Source organism: Hyperolius riggenbachi, chromosome 8, assembly GCF_040937935.1.
Source record: "Hyperolius riggenbachi isolate aHypRig1 chromosome 8, aHypRig1.pri, whole genome shotgun sequence".
Lineage (NCBI taxonomy): Eukaryota > Metazoa > Chordata > Amphibia > Anura > Hyperoliidae > Hyperolius > Hyperolius riggenbachi.
In genome coordinates this window covers 218760586-218779735 of record NC_090653.1, presented here as the reverse complement: position 1 = coordinate 218779735, position 19150 = coordinate 218760586, and the positions used below count along the sequence as shown (strand labels likewise).

General features: G+C 44.2%; 1 protein-coding gene across 7 annotated transcripts in view; it reads left to right on the top strand.

Moving 5' to 3' along the window:
* MVB12B (multivesicular body subunit 12B) overlaps positions 1-19150 on the top strand; it is a 245602-nt gene that overhangs the window by 215395 nt on the left and 11057 nt on the right. For all 7 annotated transcript variants that reach the window (XM_068248176.1, XM_068248171.1, XM_068248175.1 and 4 more), the window contains one exon: positions 11388-11447. In XM_068248176.1, coding sequence (XP_068104277.1) covers positions 11388-11447 — 60 coding nt within the window. The remainder of the gene's footprint in view (positions 1-11387; positions 11448-19150) is intronic.

The following is a 19150-nucleotide window of genomic DNA, read 5'->3' as shown; positions in this document are numbered from 1 at the left end:
AGACTTTTTTCATCTGTTCTGCATCGTGGATCTCTACGACTTAATTGTGGCTGAGACCAACCGTTATGCCACACAATGCGCAACCGCCAATCCGAGAAGCTACCATGCCCAGCCTTTTCGGGGGAAACCACTACAAGTTTCCAAACTTAACATTTTTTTGGCCCTTTTCCTTAACATGGGTCTAGTCAAAAAGAATGTATTGCGGTCTTATTGGTCTATGCACCCAATACATCACATGCCCATGTTCTATGCTGCCATGTCCAGGTCACGATTTGAGAACATCCTGCGCTTCAGTGCCAATACAACCTGTCATCTAAGAGGCCACCCTGCTTATGACCGGATCCACAAAATTGGCCCCTCATAGACCACCTGTCAAAATTTGCAGATGCTTATACCTCTGAACAGTCATTTTGAGGCATTTGGTTTCCAGACTACTCCTCACGGTTTAGGGCCCCTAAAATGTCAGGGCAGTGACATTTTAGAAAGATGACACCCCAAAGTATTCCGTTAGGTGTATGATGAGTTCATAGAAGATTTTATTTTTTTGTCACAAGTTAGTGGAAAATGACACTTTGTGAAAAAAAAAAAAAAAAAAACAATAAAAATCAATTTCCGCTAACTTGTGACAAAAAATAAAATCTTTTATGAACTCACCATACTCCTAATGGAATACCTTGGGGTGTCTTCTTTCTAAAATGGGGTCACTTGTGGGGTTCCTAAACTGCCCTGGCATTTTAGGGGCCCTAAACCGTGAGGAGTAGTCTGGAAACCAAATACCTCAAGTGTTTTTATACTTTTAAGTATTTTATTGTGCAATACATAAAGAGAAACTACGGTAAGCAGGTAATAAAGAAAGAAACTAGGTGACAAAATATAAACAGAGAACAAAAAACACCCAGATATACAAACTAATATGTTAGTGGACAGGGTCGGACTGGGCCACAGTAGTACAGTTTTTTCCCTCGGTAGGCCCCTCCTCTCCAGGTCTCTGGTGCCCCCCCACCCACCTCGTCTGACAGAGCTCCAATCGCTGCCTGCAGCACAAAAATTCTCCTCTCAGTGCTGTAATCACTCATGCTGAGACGGAGGCTGCTGCAGGCTGACTGTGCTATGGTGGCTCCGCCCCCAGGTGATGCTGGGGTGGAAAAGTTCAAAGACTCCAGCGTGATGTGTATCAGTAGAAGCTGTCAGCCAAGGCCAGGGGAGTGAGGTGAGAATTGTGCTGTAATGTGGTGCTAAAGCCTGGCGGCTCACACTGGATTGACCCTGCAATGAGAGCAGCCACTAGCCTGAAATAGATGCAGGGAAGCCATCCTGACACAGAGGCTGTCAGTCTTGGGTGTTCTTTGTGACTTCAAGCTGCAGCCATAGGCGCACATCATGGGTGTCAGCGGGGGGGGGGAGAAAGGGGGGTTTGCGGACGCACATCACGGGTGTCAGCGGGGGGAGTGGGATGTGTGGGCCCCAGGTTGAAATTTGTTTGGTGGGCCCCCAGTGTCCCAGTCCGACCCTGTTAGTGGAGAAAAGAAAAGTACCGTTCATAACCCAACCGCACTCCATATGTTCTAGATGCCTTCCTAATCTCTTTAAGATGGTAATGAGTTTTGGTGTTCTTGTCCTTTTCACTGAATAGAATTAGTACCCAAAGACTCTTATTTCGTTTTAAGATTTCTAATTTTAGTTTAAGTTTTTTCCATATGCCAGCTTGCTGACTTCAAATGGAACATTTTGCAGATCAATGCGTGTATAGAGGTTATAGAATTATTTTATTTGTACTACTACTAATTGCAATTAAAGGGGCACTATGGCGAAAAATTTTAAAATTTAAAATCTGTGCAAACACATACAAATAAGAAGTACGTTTTTTTTCCCAGAGTAAAATGAGCCATAAATTACTTTTCTCCTATGTTGCTGTCACTTACAGTAGGTAGTAGAAATCTGACAATAGCGACAGGTTTTGGACTAGTCCATCTGTTCATGGTTGATTCTCAAGAATTTATTTATTTTCAAAAGCACTTGGTGAATGGCAGTTGATCTGTGCAACTGCCATAAAAACTGTGTAGCAAGCAGGGAAGCTGGCCAGCATCATTGTTTAAATCCTTTTTAGGGAATATATTTATAAAGAATAAAAGCCTTGCTGAGAATCCCCTACAAAGAAATGGACTAGTCCAAAAGCACTGTAAGTGAAAGCAACATAGGAGAGAAGTATTTTATGGCTCATTTTACGCTGTAAAAAACATACTTCTTATTTGTCTGTTTGCACGTATTTTAAATTTTAAACATTTTCGCCATAGTGCCCCTTTAAGGCTCCCATCGTGATTACTGTAGATTACCTTTCTCTATTCCATCCTTGTCTGTCATGGACTCTGAAAATTGTTATCTTTTCCTAATCTCGGGTTGGATTTTGGTGGATGTTAAGGTGGCCAGACACTGATAGATTTGCAGCAGGAATCTATCTGATGTGTGCCACACACTAGGAACAGATTTCCAATAGATTTCAGAATAAAATCTATTGGAAATCTATTGAAAATCGATCTAAATGCATTACTGTACCATTAGATCCAATGCAACTCTATGGGCCATCAATCTGCTGCCAGCAGCAGATCGACCTATATTTTCCATCCTGCCAGAGAGAGCAAATCGATCGAAATCGGCCGCAAATTGATTCATCAGATGATTCCATTGAATCGATTTGCGATCGATCAATTCTATAGAATCAATCGCTGAAATCGACCAGTGTATGGGCCCCTTTAGAGAAGTTTTCAACTTTCTCCCAAAGGTTTGGAGGTTTTTTTTACAATAGGGCACACCCACCACGTGAGCCAGGCTCTGCCCTCTTTTTAACATTTAGCATTAGATGAAGGCTGCTTTCACAGTGGGACGTTACATGCGCATGTAAGAGCAGCCTGTAATGCAGCCCAACTCACAGTAATGAAAAATCAATGGGCTGTTCACAGTGCCCACGTTGCGTTACAGTGTAACGCTGCACGTTCAAAGAAAGTACAGCATGCTGTGCGTTATACACGGTTTTTGCCGCGTTAGACTGTTTGCACATGCTCAGTGCAGGAGAGGAGGAGGGGAAAGTCCGCTATTGTCCCTAGCCACATGGCGAATTAATATTCACTGTACTGTGTGACGTGCAGTGTTTACTTCCTGGAGCGGCCGCTTTGTGCGGCAATTGGCTGGCGGGACCAGGTGTTCCGATCACGTGGTCTCCACAGTCTTTGGACGTATGCGCCGTTTTCATTCTACCAGTAACGAACGAAAACGGCGCACCAAGAGACACAACGCGTCTCTATGTAGCGTCCAAGTTTACCACCACCATGCGTTGCGTTAGGGGAACCTTATGCGACCTTAAAGGGACACTTAAGCGAGAAAAAAAAAGTGTTTTACTCACCTGGGGCTTCTACCAGCCCCCTGAAGCAGTCCTGTGCCCTCGCACAGGACTGGCCATGCGTAGCTTTCTCTGCATTCCCGACTGTAATTAGCGCTATTGCGGACCGCAACGTGTACAAAGATTACCTACGCATAGATATGCAGCAACGCGTATTTTTGTACGCGTTGTGGTCCGCAATAGTGCTAATTACAGTCGGGAATGCGGAGAAAGCTACGCATGGCCAGTCCTATCGGTAAAAACGAAGCTAGTTGGCAGCGGGGGACCAGAGGTGAGTGGCTGCGAGGGCACAGGACTGCTGCAGGGGGCTGGTAGAAGCCCCAGGTGAGTAAAACACTTTTTTTTTTTCCTGGCTTAAGTGTCCCTTTAACGTCCCCTCTAACGCAATGTCTCTGTGTGAAAGAGGCCGAAAGGTTTATCAAATTCATTTGAGTGAGCAAATATTGTATTCATAAAGTGCCAACAGCGCTGCTCAGTAGATACATGGAGTTATCATACAAGGGAGGACAAACAAGGCGCTTAAAACAAAAAACAAGGTCATGCAAATGTCTAAAGCGCTTATAACTTTCCAGCAGATTCAACCATCAGATAAATTCCTGTCATATGCCTATCAGGTCTAATCTGACAGGAATCTATCTGATGTGTGCCACACACTAGGAACAGATTTCCAATAGATTTCATTATGAAATCTATTGAAAATTAATCGAAATGCAGTGTTGCACTATTCAATCTTCCACCGGGACTTTCGATTTTCCACCGGGACCGATCAAGTAAATCGAATTTAAACAGCAATTGTTTGGTTGATCAATCATGCTGCCTGCTGCATCGATTTCTAGCCAATTTGATTAGAGCGGTTGATTTGGCCATATATTATATTAGCTAGGTGGGAGGGCCCTGCCAGAGGCTTACAATCTGAAGGGTGGGGTTAAAGACACAGTGTTGAGAAGGTGTCCATCAAAATGTATTATGATACTGATGGAGAGCTTTACATAGGGGAGTTTTGGATGCAGTGGGAGGTGTTCATCCGTTTGGCTGCTGCATTCATTATCGATTTGGTTGCAGTGTAGAGGGAAGCCTGGTAAAAGGAAATTGCAATATTCAAGGCGGGAAACGACAAGGGCACAGATGAGGAGTTTAGTGGTGTCGGGAAAGGTAGGAGTGGATTCTGGAGATGTTGTGGAGGTGGAAGTTGCAGGCTCATTTTTCATTTCAGTTAGAGTAATTAAAGCAAAAAAATGTTTGTATGAAGTTGTGGCATGTCAGCTGACAGTGGGTGTGTCTGTTTTTTTTGTTAGGTAGGAAGTAGCTGCACCTTATGACATGGACAGCGTGGTGACCAAGGCATTTGCACTCTTGACGTCCCAGGGTCATATCTTAGCCAGGGCATACTGTCATGGAATTTGCATGTTCGCCTTGTGTTTGTGCGGATTTCCTATAGTTATGAGGAAGGGGTGAGGGATGGTTGTTTTAGTCCCTAGAGCAAAGCCGGAGGCCTCTTTTAAATTGAACCCGAAGTTAGAGTGATATGGAGGCTGCCATATTTATTTCTATTAAAACAATACCAGTTGCCTGGCCGCCCTGCTGGTCTATTTGGCTGCAGTAGTGTCTGAATTACACCAGAAATAAGCATGCAGGTAATCTTGTCAGTTCTGACGATATTGTCAGAAACACCTAATCTGCTGCATGTTTGTTCAGGGTCTATGGCTGAAAGTATTAGAGGCAGAGGATCAGCAGGATAGCCAGGCAATTGGTATTGCTTAACCACTTGGCGACCGCACGCTTATACCGTGCGTCGGCAAAGTGGCAGCTGCAGGACCAGCGACGCAGTACTGCGTCGCCAGCTGCAGGCTGATTAATCAGGAAGCAGCCGCTCGCGCGAGCGGCTGCTTCCTGTCAAATCACGGCGGGGGGCTCCGTGAATAGCCTGCGGGCCGCCGATGGCGGCTCGCAGGCTAAATGTAAACACAAGCGGAAATAATCCGCTTTGTTTACATTGTACGGCGCTGCTGCGCAGCAGCGCCGTAAGGCAGATCGGCGATCCCCGGCCAATCAGCGGCCGGGGATCGCCGCCATGTGACAGGGGACGTCCTGTCACAGGCTGCACAGGACGGATAGCGTCCTGTGCAGCCCCGATCACCGGGGGGACAGGTAGGAGAGGGAGGGGGGTGAATGTCGCCGCGGAGGGGGGCTTTGAGGTGCCCCCCCCCCCGCCAGCCACACGCAGGCAGGAGAGATCGGACCCCCCCAGCACATCATCCCCCTAGTGGGGAAAAAAGGGGGGTGATCTGATCTCTCTGCCTGCACCCTGATCTGTGCTGGGGGCTGTAGAGCCCACCCAGCACAGATCACATAATACAATGCTGGTCCTTAAGGGGGGGTAAAGGGTGGGTCCTCAAGTGGTTAAAGGACATCCGAGGTGAAAATAAACTGATGAGAAAAACAATTGTATTCATCCTCTTTCTCCTAAAAATGACTGTTTTAGATATCCCACAGTTTTATTTTATATTTAAATCTAGTTTTTTTATGTTTTTTACGCTTTCATTGTCTCTGCTCAATGACACCTTCATTGAAGTATGCTAGAGATCAAATCTATGAATTATTGACCCTTTTTATCTCTTTCCTGCACTCAGAAGCCATTTACTGACAGAAAAGTATTTTATGGCTGTAGTTAATAATCACTGAGGGTTATGCTATAATCTGACCCGGTCCCGACCCGGACAGAAACTTGTCACTTGCAAACCTGATTTTTAACTCTCAGGTACAGAAAGAAAAAAAGGAACACAGCATAGTTATTTGTGTGCTTGACACTGTACATACACGTCTATCTCATCATGTCACACAGGGGTGAGCCTGGGGTGCCTGGCACCTGGGTGGAAGATTTTCTCTGGCGCCTATGGGAGTGGTTAAATTAACAGTGCCCAACCACATAACCACACCCATGTCCTGCCTAATTACACCCACACCTTCCACCTCTTTACGCATTTACGCATGCATGTGATACCCCATTCCTACCCCTCTTCCATGGGCTTGCTCCTGGCTGGCTTTGGCTGCCTGCGAGTCTGCTAGTCTCTGGACTGACTCAGTTTGAGAGGCTCTGCGAGTGCGACGCAGTCACACGCTGCGTATTTATGGCTGCCTGCAGCCACCCTACTCTCCCTCGCTGTCGTCGGCCAAGTCCAAGCGTGAGGTGGGCTGCCTGTATCTTTCCCGTTGCGCCGCGCAGCCTGCCAATGTTGCCAACCTTTCACGTTATTTTTTACTGACAAATAACTAAAAATTTACTGACAAAGATTATTTTTACTGACAAAATTTCCCCACTAAATGCACATAAGAGACAGCGTTTCACCAGTAAATGCACGTAAATGACAGACAGCCTTTCATTAGTAAATGCGCATAATGAGAGACAGCTTTTTCCCCAGTAAATGCACATAATAAGAGACAGCTTTTCACCAGTAAATGCACATAATAAGAGACAGCTTTTCACCAGTAAATGCACATAAGAGACGGCTTTTCACCAGTAGATGCACATAGTAAGAGACCGCTTTTCACCAGTAAATGCACATAATAAGAAACCGCTTTTCACCAGTAAATGCACATAAGAGACAGCTTTTCACCAGCAAATGCACATAATAAGAGACCGCTGTTCACCAGTAAATGCACATAAGAGACCGCTTTTCACCAGTAAATGCACATAATGACAAACAGCCAGTGTCCCCAGTATATGTAGCCACCCTGGACCCCCTTTAGGTAGTGAGTGACAGGGAGCCCTTTAGGCAGTGAGTGACAGGGAGCCCTTTAGGCAGTGAGTGACAGGGAGCCCTTTAGGCAGTGAGTGACAGGGAGCCCTTTAGGCAGTGAGTGACAGGGAGCCCTTTAGGCAGTGAGTGACAGGGAGCCCTTTAGGCAGTGAGTGACAGGGAGCCCTTTAGGCAGTGAGTGACAGGGAGCCCCTTTGGCAGTGAGTGCCAGGGAGCCCCTTTAGGTAGTGAGTGAGTGACAGGGAGCTCCTTTAGGAAGTGAGTGAGTGACAGGGAGCCCCTTTAGGAAGTGAGTGAGTGACAGGGAGCCCCTTTAGGCAGTGAGTAAGTGACAGGGAGCCCCTTTAGGCAGTGAGTGAGTGACAGGGAGCCCCTTTAGGTAGTGAGTGAGTGACAGGGAGCCCCTTTAGGTAGTGAGTGAGTGACAGGGAGCCCCTTTCGGTAGTGAGTGAGTGCCAGGGAGCCCCTTTAGGTAGTGAGTGAGTGCCAGGGAGCCCCTTTAGGTAGGTAGGTAGTGAGTGTGTGAGTGACAGGGATCCCCTTTAGGCAGTGAGTGAGTGCCAGGGAGCCCCTTTAGGTAGTGAGTGCCAGGGAGCCCCTTTAGGTAGTGAGTGCCAGGGAGCCCCTTTAGGTAGTGAGTGCCAGGGGGCCCCTTTAGGTAGGGAGTGCCAGGGAGACCCTTTAGGTAGGGAGTGCCAGGGAGACCCTTTAGGTAGGGAGTGAGTGCCAGGGAGCCCCTTTAGGTAGTGAGTGCCAGGGAGCCCCTTTAGGTAGTGAGTGCCAGGGGGCCCCTTTAGGTAGGGAGTGCCAGGGAGACCCTTTAGGTAGGGAGTGCCAGGGAGACCCTTTAGGTAGGGAGTGCCAGGGAGACGCTTTAGGTAGTGAGTGACTGCCAGGGAGCCCCTTTCGGTAGTGAGTGACTGCCAGGGAGACCCTTTAGGTAGTGAGTGCCAGGGAGCCCCTTTAGGTAGTGAGTGAGTGCCAGGGAGCTCCTTTAGGTAGTGAGTGCCAGGGAGCCCCTTTAGGTAGTGAGTGAGTGCCAGAGAGCCCTTTAGGTAGTGAGTGAGTGACACGGAGCCGCTGCCGCTCTCACCTCGCAGCCAGCAGACCTCAGGATCAGCGGTAGTGAGTGAGCGACAGGGAGCCGCCGCCGCTCCCCCCTCACATCGCAGCCAGCAGACCTCAGGATCAGCGGCGACCCGACCAATACGAGCGTCGCTGAATACAAGTGATGTCACTAGCGCCCGCACGGTTGGTCGCCGCCTGATCGAGGTCTGAGTGACGCGGCGGCTACAGGGAGGAAGGAAGTCGCGGCCAGAGGGGGTGAGCGGCATCAGAGACAGGCGCCTGGGTGCAATGCACCCGCCCAGGCGCGGCCCTGATATCACATGTCACCTCAGTTGTCCTTTAAAAGGAAATTAATATGGCAGCCACCATATCACTCACCTCGGGTTCACTTTAAGGTATGTACAGACACCACATTATTTTCTGTGCCCATCAAAACATGGCTGACAAGCAATCGCCCATGAATTTTTTTTTCGGTCAATTGCTTTGTTCCCAGACACTGTTGGGAGCCTCCTGCTTCAGGTCCACTTTCTCTCAGGGGGGAATATGCACAAAGCTGTGACTGTCACATCAGTTGTTTCAGCCAGTTAATGACTGTCTGCTATATGCTAAGCTTGCAGTTGTGTCAGTGTCTGTCTGTGAGGTTTAATTTTACCTAAATGTTTGTCTGCAGCGTCCCCCACCTTTTCTTTTTTAAGATTTCTATTCAGCCCTGTATATTTAGCTTTGACACCTTCCTTTTTGTATTTCTCAGTTCCTCATTTTTATTGTGACTCATTTCTCTTTTAATTGCCTGTTTCAAGTCCTCATTTCCATTTGATGACTAATTTTATCTTTTGTACTTCAAAATTTCTTGAATGTGAGTCCAGCGTAAAACTTGCTTTCATTTACTTGAGAGCAAAAAGCTTCCTTTCAGCTAAACTGTAAAGAATGGATATGAGGCATTTCAATAGGCCAGAATGAATGTATTATTTAGAAAAAAAAAAGGTCTGTGTAGGGGAGGCAGTGATCAAACTGTTTGTACATTGCTCACAAAAAAACAGGAGCAGTGTGCAAAATGTTTACCACTGCTCCAAACTGCATCGAAAACCAGCGGCAGTGTGCAAAATGTTTACCGCTGCTCCAACTTGTATCAAAAACCAGGAGCAGTGTGCAAAATGTTCACCACTGCTCCAACTTGTATCAAAAACCAGGAGCAGTGTGCAAAATGTTCACCACTGCTCCGACTTGTATCAAAAACCAGGAGCAGTGTGCAAAATGTTCACCACTGCTCCGACTTGCATCAAAAACCAGGAGCAGTGTGCAAAATGTTCACCACTGCTCCAACTTGTATCAAAAACCAGGAGCAGTGTGCAAAATGTTCACCACTGCTCCAAACTGCATAAAAAACCAGGAGCAGTGTGCAAAATGTTCACCACTGCTCCAAACTGCATAAAAAACCAGGAGCAGTGTGCAAAATGTTCACCACTGCTCCAACTTTATGACAACAGAAAAGCTGGTGGGCCCAATTGATCCTGAATAATATTGTTAATTGTATCCTTAAAGACCCGTTCGATCAGCATGGTGTTTTTTTCATGGGTTCAATCGTGATTGGTTTTAATAATAATTTGCATGCTGCGGATCGATCAATAATCTTTTCTTTTGATCTAAATGATCTCGACTATACAAACTTTTCCAGATTTACCAAATCTTTGTAGTAGAAAGGTAAACTGACCGAGTGCACATGAAATGGGTACTTTAGATCGTCCCTCACACTACATAGATCCAGTACTTGAATGCCACACCTCCTAAAAGATTAAAGGAAGTGACATCATGAGCTATCCATTAATATGTACAGTGCTATGCTAAGCATACAAATAACTAGATTGTGTTTGTTTGTTTTCTTTTTCTGCCTGAATGAGTTAACATTTAGGTATGCAAGCAACAGTTTCTCTCAGGACTAAATGGACTATAGAATAACCCTCAATGATAAGAATTTACACCCATAAATCACTTCCCTAGCAGAGAAGGGCTTCTGAGAGCAGGGGTAAATAAAAAAAGGTCAATAGTTCATGTATTTGAGCATCTGGGACACTGAAAAAATATCAGTCATGAGACAATACATTATTTTCCTAGCTGATGCACAGAAACATAATTCTGCAGATTCTACAAATAAAAATTCTACAGATTCTACAAATAAAGATTCTACAAATAACATTTTTCGATGCAATACAAGGAGAAAATGCACCAAACCGGAAGTATAACATTGATTCAAAATCAAATGTCCGTAATACTTTACATTGCACCAGCAAGGTAACTTAAGGTAATACTGAAGACAATTGTTTTAAAATAAATCAGATACTCACCTATTGGAGAGGGAAGGCTCTGGGTCTTAGAGTCTTCCTTGTCCTCAATCGGTCCCCTGATTATAGTCCCCATTCCAGGTATTCGGGTGACCCTCGGAACGGTTCAGAAGCACTTGCGCATGCATGTTAGGAAACAATCGGGGACACACGAGCTTCTGAGGGCTTCCGGAGGTGGAAAATTTGAATAGGGCAGGTGGGCGCAGAGAGAGGACTGGGAAGGCTATATAGGATCCAGGGCCGTCCCTCTGAAACTTTTTTTTATTTTTTTTATCGCTATTGTAATAAATGGGAAACTTAGCCAAACACAGATTATTATATAACCTTTGTCTACAGTGGTACCCATTGGTGCATTTTTTTCCCTTTGAAATGCATGGATTTTATATCTCAGGTGTCATAAGTAGTTATAAAGTTACTGCTGAAGCAATAAAATGTACACATTGCTCTGGTCCATAAAGTGCAAAAAACACAACCTTTAGATATGTAGCGCTGAACAAACAGACCAGCTTTCCATAATCCTTGATAGAAACGATCAATAACACTTATGTTGTACAAGGTATGTAGTAGTACTGAAGGCTTGAATAAAATATGAACATGTTGGCATGTGAATACTAAATACAACCTACTCTGGTACCAAATTGAAATTCCTTTGGTTTTCCTGCCCTCCAGTGGCCACATTGAGAAATTGCAAGTCACTAATGCTTATTTATATTTAAGTGTTTTCTTTTGTTTAGTTTTTCTCCTGTTTGACTGTTTTCTGTCTATCTTCTTCTTATGGGGCTGGAATAAAGTTCCTGTTTTAATTAGAATACTGTGTTCTTATTTCAGATGCAGCAAGTTGACCTTCTGGGAATTACAATAAAATCACTGGCAGAAATTGAAAAAGAGGTAAGTAAAATACAGGGGACCTTTGCTTTTCAGGAAACCTGATATGAGTGGAATAAGTATAAATGACACATTCTCTTAACCAATGAATCCCCCATGATACATAAAGTGGAAGTCCTACTCGAAGATAAAAGGAAAATGGTTGCAACCAATGAATCAGCTGGCTGATGACTAATTAACACAGCTTCTGGCTAATTAATTAATAGGTAGTAGCTTTCAGTAGCTAATACAGTTACACTACACTGCATTAGTGTAGAGTATCATAATAGGAGAATTCTCCTCCTACACTTCAGGAGAAATATGGAGACTGCACTCTTTCCTTTCAGTATGGTTCGCTGCAATGATCGCTAGTCTTGAAGCCCTGGTCCAAGGTGACCATATCATCACTGTAAAGGTGGCCACACAATGTTTTAAATATCTTTTCAATTCAAGAATTGCAATCAATTTATCTGACTGATTGTAACATTTCAAAAATCTGACCAATGTATGACCATATGTTTAATTTTTTTCCCCCAATTATGAAAAAAAAGATTGAAAACTCAGAAAAAAATTGCTCGGGTCTGTATATCAATTTATTGACAATCTACCCTACCCAGTGTTACCCAACCCTGCCCTCTGGGCCCATCAACAGTGCATGTTTTGTGGAAATCCACAGAGGTTGGTTAATCAGCTGGGATGAGCAGCAGACGCTGCTGATCCCAGACAATACACAGCACTCTCTGCGAGTGTCTAGAGGAGCCTGACTCCCACTTCCTTTGCAGCACTTTTGCACAGCAGCAGACAGATCTTTGCCTCTGAGCAAACATTTCTTTGATAAAGGGGTCCTACATGGCTCTGAAACGTTGGCCATATTTGTTACATGGAACTAATAAAGATTAAGGCCTCGATTCATCATTGTCTTTGCAATAACTTTTTCCAGTTCGTTAAATTACCGAATTCGAAGTTTAACGATTTCTAGTTGTATTCATCAAGGTTTTTCTGCATTCGGTGTGACCTTGATAAAATATCGATAACAATGCGGTAACCGTTCGGTAACATGTCGATATTTCCATTTTACAGTGGTAATTTAACACAAGGCCATAAGATTCCCATGGAATTATGGGTAAAAAGGCAGTCCGTTCAACACCACGTAGCAGCATTCCGAATGGGGCTTAACACCTGGACCAGGATTCTGGAAGTAGCTTGGGACAATCCCACAATTTCGCCCGCTACGGCTTGATAGGAGCCTTTTCTGAAAAAATATAGTGCAGCTAGCAATTTGGTTAACCCTGGTGGTGCCTGTGTTCTCTTACAAGATGATTCAAGAGAAATGCAGATGTCCTGTTATAGCAAATAAATCCATTCTCTTGCAAATTGATATGGTTCTAGACCTTATTCTTGCCCTTCTGCGCCTTTGAATCACTCTCAGCTGATGCATAACCACTTCAAATGGCTCCATCTTCTCTGTCAGCAATGATCTGACAGGAATAACGACAGATCAGTGAAGGAGATAACTAATCCTAAATGTAACGCTAAACCACGCCCACTTTCATTTTCACGAATTGCACTTTCTTCCGTTTTATCACATTACCGAATGATTACCGAATGCTCGCTGACAGCTGTAGATCACTTTGATGAATCCTGAAATCAACTTATTGAGTTCGGTATTTTACCGAGCTGTCAGTTATTGATTCGATATGTCTTGCTGAATCGAGGCCAAACTTTTCCTTCTTTAATACATCAGAGAGACATCTGTCTCGTGCTCGATCTGCCCATATATGGCCTGAAGTATGGGCACCTTTAGTAGAAATGTGGCTTCTTAAAACATAATTTATTTGCAATTATTTTGCTTTAGGTAAACAAGCAGCAACCATTAGATAACCAAAATACATCATTCCAGTTTCTTTATATATGAGTTCTATATATTTATTTTAATATTCCTTTCAAATATTTCTAAGGGCTGTTACTACACGTGATTTTGCTGTGTTTTGCAATTGCATGCAGAATGCAAGGACATAAGCAAAATACTGAAAATCCCAGGAATCCTTTTATACTAGTGTGGTGCGATTGCCATGCCATTTTACCTGATCGCAAAAATCCTGCATGCTACATTTTTCCTCTGTTTTCACCATATGAATTGCCGAAATGCCCACTCCAAACGTATAATGTGAATGAGGCTTTAACGTTGCACCTTTGCACTTTGCACCTACCGAGGGTTTCTGCAGCCAGACTTTTTATTCTATACTGAGATTGCTAATAAGTGCAATCATGAATATAAATCGCATGCAATCTCACAGGAAGCCCGGTCCAGGGCAAATTAAACTGACGTGAAAGGTTAAAAAAAAATACAATGCAAACCGTATGTGATTTTCAGCTGAAAAAGGATATTTTGCAATTGTTTGGAAATGTGGTGGAGCAAAGAGTCCTTGGCTCCTCTGCTTACTCTCTGCAGCGTGCAGCTTCTGTTTTAGGTTGCATACGTTGCTTCCTTTTCTCCAAGCCTCCTGTTCCCAAATGGCAAGAAATTTGCCTTAATTATAATTGCTGCTAGCCACGCATATCTAATTTGTGTCTTTTTAAGAGCTAATTAGCGAGCGCTCTACATCTTTATGCTGTGTGCTGGGATCCAGCTCTGGAGGGTCCTGTGTGACACAGTATCACTTTCACTTAGGGGGCCTTAACCCCTGCCATGCCATACATTTCTAGTAAATGCTAGAGATATAAGGGCAATAGCCCTGTTGTTGCTGTGTGAGTGTGTGTTTGCACCCATGTGGGAGCACGTGCACACGAGTGTCTGTCTGTCTAGCTATCTATCATGTTAGCTACTCTTGCCTGGCAGCAATGAAACCCCATATGTGAATCCCACCAAAGACACTGTCTGTATGGAGTTTGTATGTTCTCCCTGCATTTGGATGCTCTAGTTTACTCCATGCAATCCAGAAATGCTCTGGTAGATAAAGGGACTTACGCCTCAAATTGGTCCTGGAGTGCTGCAGCCACTCTGGATTGTAAGTAGGGATGATCAATGAGATGCAGATATTCCAAGGTTTATCCACATTTTAATGCCAATATATGCAGCTTGAAAACGGACCAATCAGTTTAAACCTTGGTGCAACGTGATTGATCCATTTTCAAGCTGGATATACGTATTTGCATTGAAATTTACATAAACGTGCATAAACTCGGAAATATTTGCATCTCAATGATCATCTCCAATTGTAAGCCCCACTGAGGGATAGTTGAAAAAGAACTGTAAGGTTTTGTTCACATCTAAAATCACAGTTGCTGATGCCAGCGATTTGCGATTTTGTGGGCGATATTTTTTTTCCCCCTCCCGGGGCACAGGTGGGCTCTGCAGTTTTTTTTTAACCATTTAATGGCAAGCATACGTATTAAAACGTCATGCTTTAGCCTATTAATGGCAACATGGCGTTTTAATACGTCGCGCGTTCCCGCTGCCACCCCGCACGTGTCCGCGCCGCTACCGCCGCCATTAACGTCGGGTTTCCGTGCTGTGTGATTGAGGAAGAGGACCAAACGGTCCTCTACCCAATCGCAGTGCCTGGAGTGAATGGACGTAACCGCGAACGGCGGCTACGTCCATTCACAAAAACAGGAAATTGTTACAAGTTTAATAAAGTGTAAAAAAAAAAAAAAAAAGTGATCACTTCCTATTACGGAGAGTGTTCACTAGCAACATCTTGTGGCCAAAAAGTATATTACACATACATGCACATACATAGTATGAACATACACAGTATTAATAAATTAATACATTACACTTCCAACCCCCCCCCAAAAAAACCTTGTAAAAATAAAAAAATCAGCTTCAAATAAATAAATAAATAGTTGCCTTAGGGACTCAGCTTTTTTCAATCTATATTTTATGTGGGAAAATGTATTTTACTTTATTACATAGGGGCTTGTAATTTTGGCCAGAACAACAAAAAAAAACAAACAGAAAAATAACACCTATATTTCAAAATAATACATTGTCGCCATACATTGTGATAGGGACATAATTTAAACGGTTTAATAATCAGGACAACTGGGCAAATAAAAATGAATTTAATTTTAAAACTATAATGGCTGAAATCTGAGAAATAATGATTTTTTTCCATTATTTTTGAATTTTTCCCATTAAAACGCATTTAGAATAAAAATTTTTTTAGCAAAATGTACTACCCACAGAAAGCTTAATTGGTGGCGAAAAAAACAAAGTATAGATCATTTTCTTGTGAGAAGTTGTAATAAAGTTATTAGGGAATAAAAGGGAGGAGCACTGACAAGTGAAAATTGCTCTGGTCCGTAAGGCCCGGTTCACATTAGCGGTGGCTATCCGGAATAGCCGTGCCGGAGCCGCACCGCATGCTGGCCGGACGAAACGGACAATGTAAGTCTATGCCAGGGTTCACATGTGTCTGTTTCGTCCGGACCGGAGCCGGACCGGATCCGGACTCCGGTGTCCGTTCCAACATGCACTATTTTTTGGTCCGGCTCCTCCGGCAGCCGTATCCGGGGCGGAGCCGGACTGCACCATCCGGCCAATGGAAACCAATGAGAACCGGAGAGCGCACAACACACTGGCAAAAAATCCGGATGTTCTACCCCACTTCCTATGAGGATTGTTGCGGCGATATTGTATCGGGGACACATGGGCAACCATTTTGGAGTGGAGCAGCACGAGCAGGAGATGTTGGCAGCATGTTGGAGGTGGAGGTGAGTGCTAAACAGCGGAGGGCCTGATTCCACAGGTCCCCCTTCTGCTGACCTCCCAGACCCCAACATTTTTTTTTGTTTTTATACAGGTTGTTATCTCTTTAAGAATCCGGATCCGGACCGCAACCGTGTTTATACCGCACGGAAACCGTATGCAACCGGACCGGATCCGGACAGGAACCGTACGGTTCAGGTCCGATCCGGCTCCGGTGCGGTCCGGCTCCGGTGCGGTTTTTGCAAAACCGCAAGTGTGAACCGGGCCTTAGGGTAAAAACCCTTGGGGGTGAACTGGTTAAAGCACTTTTTTTAAGCGCTTTTGCAGAGCGAATCGGCTTTTTGCACTTCTTTAGGCAAGTCAGGAAGTGATCTATTTGACCCGGAGATGAATATATACAATGTATTTATTCATCAAAGCGCTGGGGAAATCGCTATACAAAGCGTTTTTTCAAGCACTTTGTGATTTCCCTATACCTCCTATTAAGCAAAAACGCTCAGAAAATGGTACAGGCAGAGCTTTGCTGAGCGGATCAGAAATGAACCGCTCAGATGAGAACACTCTCATAGGGAATCATTGCACAAGCTTTTAGGGGCGATTTTCAAAATCTCCGGCGCTTGAAAAAAGAGCAAAAAGGTCTTAGGCCCCATACACACATCAGACCATAGTCTTTTGAAAATGAAAGATCACAGACCAATCTTACCACCCTTCATGTAGTATGAGAGCCATACTCTACACAGTCTTTTCTATGGAGCTGAACTCCACATCAGGAAAAAATCTTTGCAAGATGCTGCACACACAGATGCTGTACAGACACAAAAGATCAGTATCTGCAAAAGATCTGTTCCTGCCAAAAATCCATTCCTGCAAATTGCAATGATAGTCTATGAGATCTGCAGATCATCATACACACATGATTTAACTGACATTCATCTGCAGATCAGATCCACCTGGATGGATTTTCAGATCTGCAGATGATTGCTTGATCTGCAGATGAATGTCAGTTAAATCATGTGTGTATGATGATCTGCAGATCTCATAGACTATCATTGCAATTTGCAGGAATGGATTTTTGGCAGGAACAGATCTTTTGCAGATACTGATCTTTTGTGTCTGTACAGCATCTGTGTGTGCAGCATCTTGCAAAGATTTTTTTCTGATGTGGAGTTCAGCTCCATAGAAAAGACTGTGTAGAGTATGGCTCTCATACTACATGAAAGGTGGTAAGATTGGTCTGTGATCTTTCATTTTCCAAAGACTATGGTCTGATGTGTGTATGGGGCCTAAGTGTGAACGAGCCCTAACCAAGGATTGAACTTCATCCCAATCAGGAGCTGATACTCCTTTTCCCATGATGAGAAATCTTTACCTTTCTCGAATAGATCACCAGGGACGTCTGTATGGCTGATATTGTGGTGAAACCCCTCCCACATTGTGATGTCAGAACCTAGTAAACACAGCTGTTTGACAGTAAATGTCTTCAGCTAACCACTAACTGTGATGAAAAAGAAAAGATTTTGATTTATCATTCATAGTCTATGAAAAATAATTAATAAATCATAAATTCTGCCAGGGTATGTAAACGTACAGTATGAGCACAACTTTAGATCAAGAGATGATTGCTACTTGCCGTGTAAATCGCTCATGTTGTTCTATCTTCCGTGAGCCTGCAGATCTTTACTGCTGGCAAACATGAAAAAAAAAAACACAGCAGCACTAACTGCCATTATCTATATAAAAAAAACACTACAATGTGATTGGCTAAAAGGGTTTAGAAAAAAAAAATATTTTCAGAGGTAAATACTGCTTGCTTGACGGTTGTCAACTGCTGTTATCTCCCACAATGCAACCAGGTTCACAGACCGGAAACTGCCATGATATCTCTCTGTAAGAGGGGCTTCACCTCAGTATCAGTCACACAGAGGTCCCTGATGATCTGTTCGAGTGGTAAAGGGGTATTGGCTACTGATACCATTTATTAACTAGTTTTAAATGCAATGCAGGCAAATGCATATACTTAATGTGAGTCGGAAGCCAGAATAAAAAAAATAAAAAATAAAAAAGAGATACAAACCTAAGTAGAGAGAAGGTTCTGGGTCCTATAGAGCCTTCCCGTTTCCCTCCTCGTCCTGGCGTTCCTGTGTTGGCTCCCTTGTGCTCCCCTCTTTGCTGCTACCCGAGGCTTCTGAAATCTTCGGGAGCCCGAGTGCATCCTGAAGACGAGCTGCTCCATACTGTGCGAAGAGTGCACGCTCGCTCATACATAGTCTGAAGCGACCCATCTTCAGGAGCACTTGGGCTCCCGAAGACTGCCAAAGGCTCCCGCAGCAGAAGAGAGAGCAGTCTCCGACCCATCGGTCAGAGACTGTAAGCGGGGGAACCAGCACAGGAACGACTGGTTGAGGAGAGGAACAGGAAGTCTCTATAGGACCCAGAGCCTTCCCTCTCCTTAGGTGAGTATCTGTGTTTTTTTGTTTGTGTTATAAATGTTGTTATTATTGCTTCAGACTCCCTTTAAAGGGACACTTAAAGGGAAGGTTCAAGCAAAAAAAAAAAAATGAGTTTTACTTACCTGGGGCTTCTACCAGCCCCATGTAGCCATCCTGTGCCCTCGTAGTCACTCACTGCTGCTCTAGTCTCCCGCTGGCAGCTTTCTGACCTCGGAGGTCAGGGCCACATTGCATACATTTTTACGCATTCCAGCTAGTGCAGGAACAAAAATTTACGCGTTGCACCACTAACGCGTAAAAATGTATGCGTTAATGTTCCTGCACTAGCGGAAATGTGTAAAAATGTACGCAATTCGGCCCTGACCTCCGAGGTCAGAAAGCTCCCAGCGGGGGACTGGAGCAGCAGTGAGTGACTACGACGGCACAGGATGGCTGCATGGGGCTGGTAGAAGCCCCAGGTAAGTGAAACTCATTTTTTTTTTTTGCTTGGACCTTCCCTTTAAGTCAAACAAAAAAAATGAGTTTTACTCACCTAGGGCTTCCAATAGCCCCCTGCAGCTGTC